Source organism: Chrysochloris asiatica, unplaced genomic scaffold (assembly GCF_000296735.1).
Source record: "Chrysochloris asiatica unplaced genomic scaffold, ChrAsi1.0 scaffold02788, whole genome shotgun sequence".
NCBI classification, from domain to species: domain Eukaryota; kingdom Metazoa; phylum Chordata; class Mammalia; order Afrosoricida; family Chrysochloridae; genus Chrysochloris; species Chrysochloris asiatica.
Window position 1 is genome coordinate 1,188 of NW_006411306.1, and position 2,822 is coordinate 4,009.

The window sequence follows — 2,822 nt, forward strand, 5'->3', positions numbered from 1 at the left end:
TTGAACTATCATCTTGATCTTAATAAGAGCATGCTTACCTCTTTTCTCTGATGCACTGATGCTAAGCTATCTTATCAAATGAGAATAGTTCTGATATCTTATGTACAATCTGAGTTTAAGGGCCTGATTTTATTGTATCCTTTCTAGATTTGTATCCTCTGATAATTCACTGCCCTTTGTTACTTGCGAATTCATCTTTTTCTATTTCCTTTTATTCCACATAGAGAAAAGCGGTAAAGAAACTACCTCACTGGGAATGTCATCATTACCAGCCTCAGATGGCTATAACCATCTAGCGCATCCTTCAGGACAGAGTCCGGAGATTGGTAATCCTACGAGTTTTGCTCGCTCTGCCTCTGCTTCAGTCTGCCCTGTAAAGCCCAGTGACCCAGATAGCCTTGAACCTAAAGCTGTCAAGGCTTTGAAGGCTTCAGCTGAGTTCCAGATAACCTCTGACACGAGAGCGCATCTTCTTCCTCTACAGGATCTTTCTGATTATGCTTCTTCAACAGACAGTGCTCCAGCAGGCCAGAGTCCAGATAGGCCTTTGCAGAGTTCATCAGAAGAAGCGGATGTTGCAGATACTCTAAAGAAATCTCCTGCTGAAAAAAGCACCCAGGGCCTCAAATTTCATCTCTATACAAGACAGGAAACTAATTTATCTGTCACAACTACTAGGATGCGTGAATCACAAATGCTTCTCAGTGAAAAGGGTTGGCATCTAGAATATCAGAATCTGAGTCCAGTCAACGGCCTTCAGCAGCATGAAGAAGAACATGAACAGCATGAGGTTCTACAGCAGAATTCTCCACGTGACCAAGAACATGTTAGTAACACAGGGGACCTTGAACTTCCTGGAGAAAGGCAAAAGAATCAACAAAAATGTGTTGGTTTAGAAGCTGAGATGAAAGGGGACAGGCTACAGCAGAATGTAGACCTTCTAGATACAGAGAGAAATATTCTCCCTTCAGGATGCTTTGGTTGCTCAAATTCAGAAACTCTTATGGAAATAGACATCGTTGAACAGTCTCTGGTTGCTGTGTTTAATTCCGAAGGTGGTCAGAATACCAGTGTCAAGAACACTGGTGCATCTGATCTCACCCTAGATAATCCTTTAATGGAAGTAGAGACATCAAAATGTAACCTTTCAAATGAAATTTTAATTAATTCCATTTCCACTGAGGATATACAGCTCCCAGGAAGTGATGTCAAAATGTCTGGAACAAATAAAGAATATGGCGATTGCTCCTCCTCTTTAAGCGTTTGCGGCAGTTGTCAGTCCTCTGTGGAGTCAACAGAGGAGTCATATTCATCTGTAACAACAGCTTTGCAGGAACTTCATGAACTTTTGGTCAGTAGTAGTAACACAGCTTCAGAAAGTGTATCTGAAGAAGTTTCCTGTCAATCAGAAACACGAGTTGAAGGTCAAATGAGTACTAAAGACTTTTCTGAAAGATGGTCCCAAACTGAGCCTCTTCCAGCTATTCAGGATGCACAGGCTCCACAGGTCTCCTCTCCTCAGGCTGTCCCTGTGCCAGTGAAGGCAGAGCAGTGCACAGGCTCGTCACCTGGAGCTGGAAGAGAGGAGCTAGAAACTACTGACTTCAGGGGAACAAGTGATGGCACGCCAACTCATACAGAAGACGTTCCTCAGTCTAGGGAATCCTTCAAAGAGAGCCATTCTATCCCCCTAGCCTCAGCTAATCAGTCTAATCAACCGTACAGCACCCTAGGTGCAGCAATGTCATCCAGACTTTTAGGTGAGGAGGATGCACTCAATCAGACTTCTGAGCAAACCAAGTCCTTGCCATCCAGTTTCATATTGGTTAAAGACTTGGGTCAGGGCATACGGGATCCAATGACAGACAGCCCTGAAACACGAGAAAATGTCTGTCCTGAAGCTGCCAGCCTCTTCCTTGAGTTTGACCCACCCTACAGCTATCCTTCAAGTCCCTCTGTTCTCCCACCATTGATTTTTCCTGCTGCAGACATTGACCGGATCCTCCGTGCTGGCTTTACTTTGCAGGAAGCTCTTGGGGCTTTGCATCGAGTTGGTGGAAATGCAGACCTCGCTCTTCTTGTTTTGCTAGCAAAGAACATTGTAGTTCCTACATAACCGTGGAAAGTGGGCTAGACCGTACTCCATTCCCTTAAAGAAGGCTCTACACACACACATACGTGCTCACACGTATACAGTATAGGTAGAAACCTGCAAGCAGAAAGTTGAGCCAGAGTTTTTTGTGGTTTTTTTAGGATTTTTTTCGGCCAAAGTAATTTATGATTTCTTGTCTGATGGATTTATCTATTTTACTTGTTAAAATGTAGGCCTTTTTAAATGTATTGGCATTATGTGCATACAAAAGCATTTTATTCTCATTACGATGATGTATTCTGGAATAAAATTGATGGCTTTGTGTATAGCATACCATTTAGAATGAGAGTGAATGCTTTGAAAAGCAGAAGCCATGGAGGTCTCTCTACCTGTGTAGCCAAAAGCAGATCAACTTAACACTGTGGCTGTGTGTCTGTGTTGTAGGCATGGTAGGGCTTATGGATTCCATTGTCATGTTACAAACTTTTGACAATACAGTTCGGTGTGTGGGATTATACCCAGTCCCCTGTATATTAAAATTCATCAATTTTAATAGGAAATTGAAGAATAATTGAATAATACCTCCTACAGTGGTATTTTTTATTTGTGTGCTTAGGATTTGACATTTACTAGGGCGAGTGGGAGGGTTTAAAACTTGGGCTACTCTGTACGCAGGCTGCTGCATGGATTGCCAAATATTACAGTGGGTGGGCTAGTGTGGGGGAATTAG

The 2,822-nt window shown here is 42.8% G+C and overlaps 1 protein-coding gene across 1 annotated transcript; it reads left to right on the forward strand.

The window, feature by feature from the left end:
• The first annotated feature begins 256 nt into the window (after positions 1 to 256).
• Positions 257 to 2,116, forward strand: LOC102826754 (regulatory solute carrier protein family 1 member 1-like). Its single transcript, XM_006878078.1, has one exon. It carries the CDS (start codon positions 257 to 259, stop codon positions 2,114 to 2,116), a length of 1,860 nt encoding a protein of 619 aa, XP_006878140.1.
• Positions 2,117 to 2,822: the final 706 nt, after the last annotated feature.

Excerpts from the sequence above, each read along its gene's own strand:
- LOC102826754 (XM_006878078.1), top strand. The coding sequence starts at position 257 with ATGTCATCATTACCAGCCTCAGATGGCTATAACCATCTAGCGCATCCT.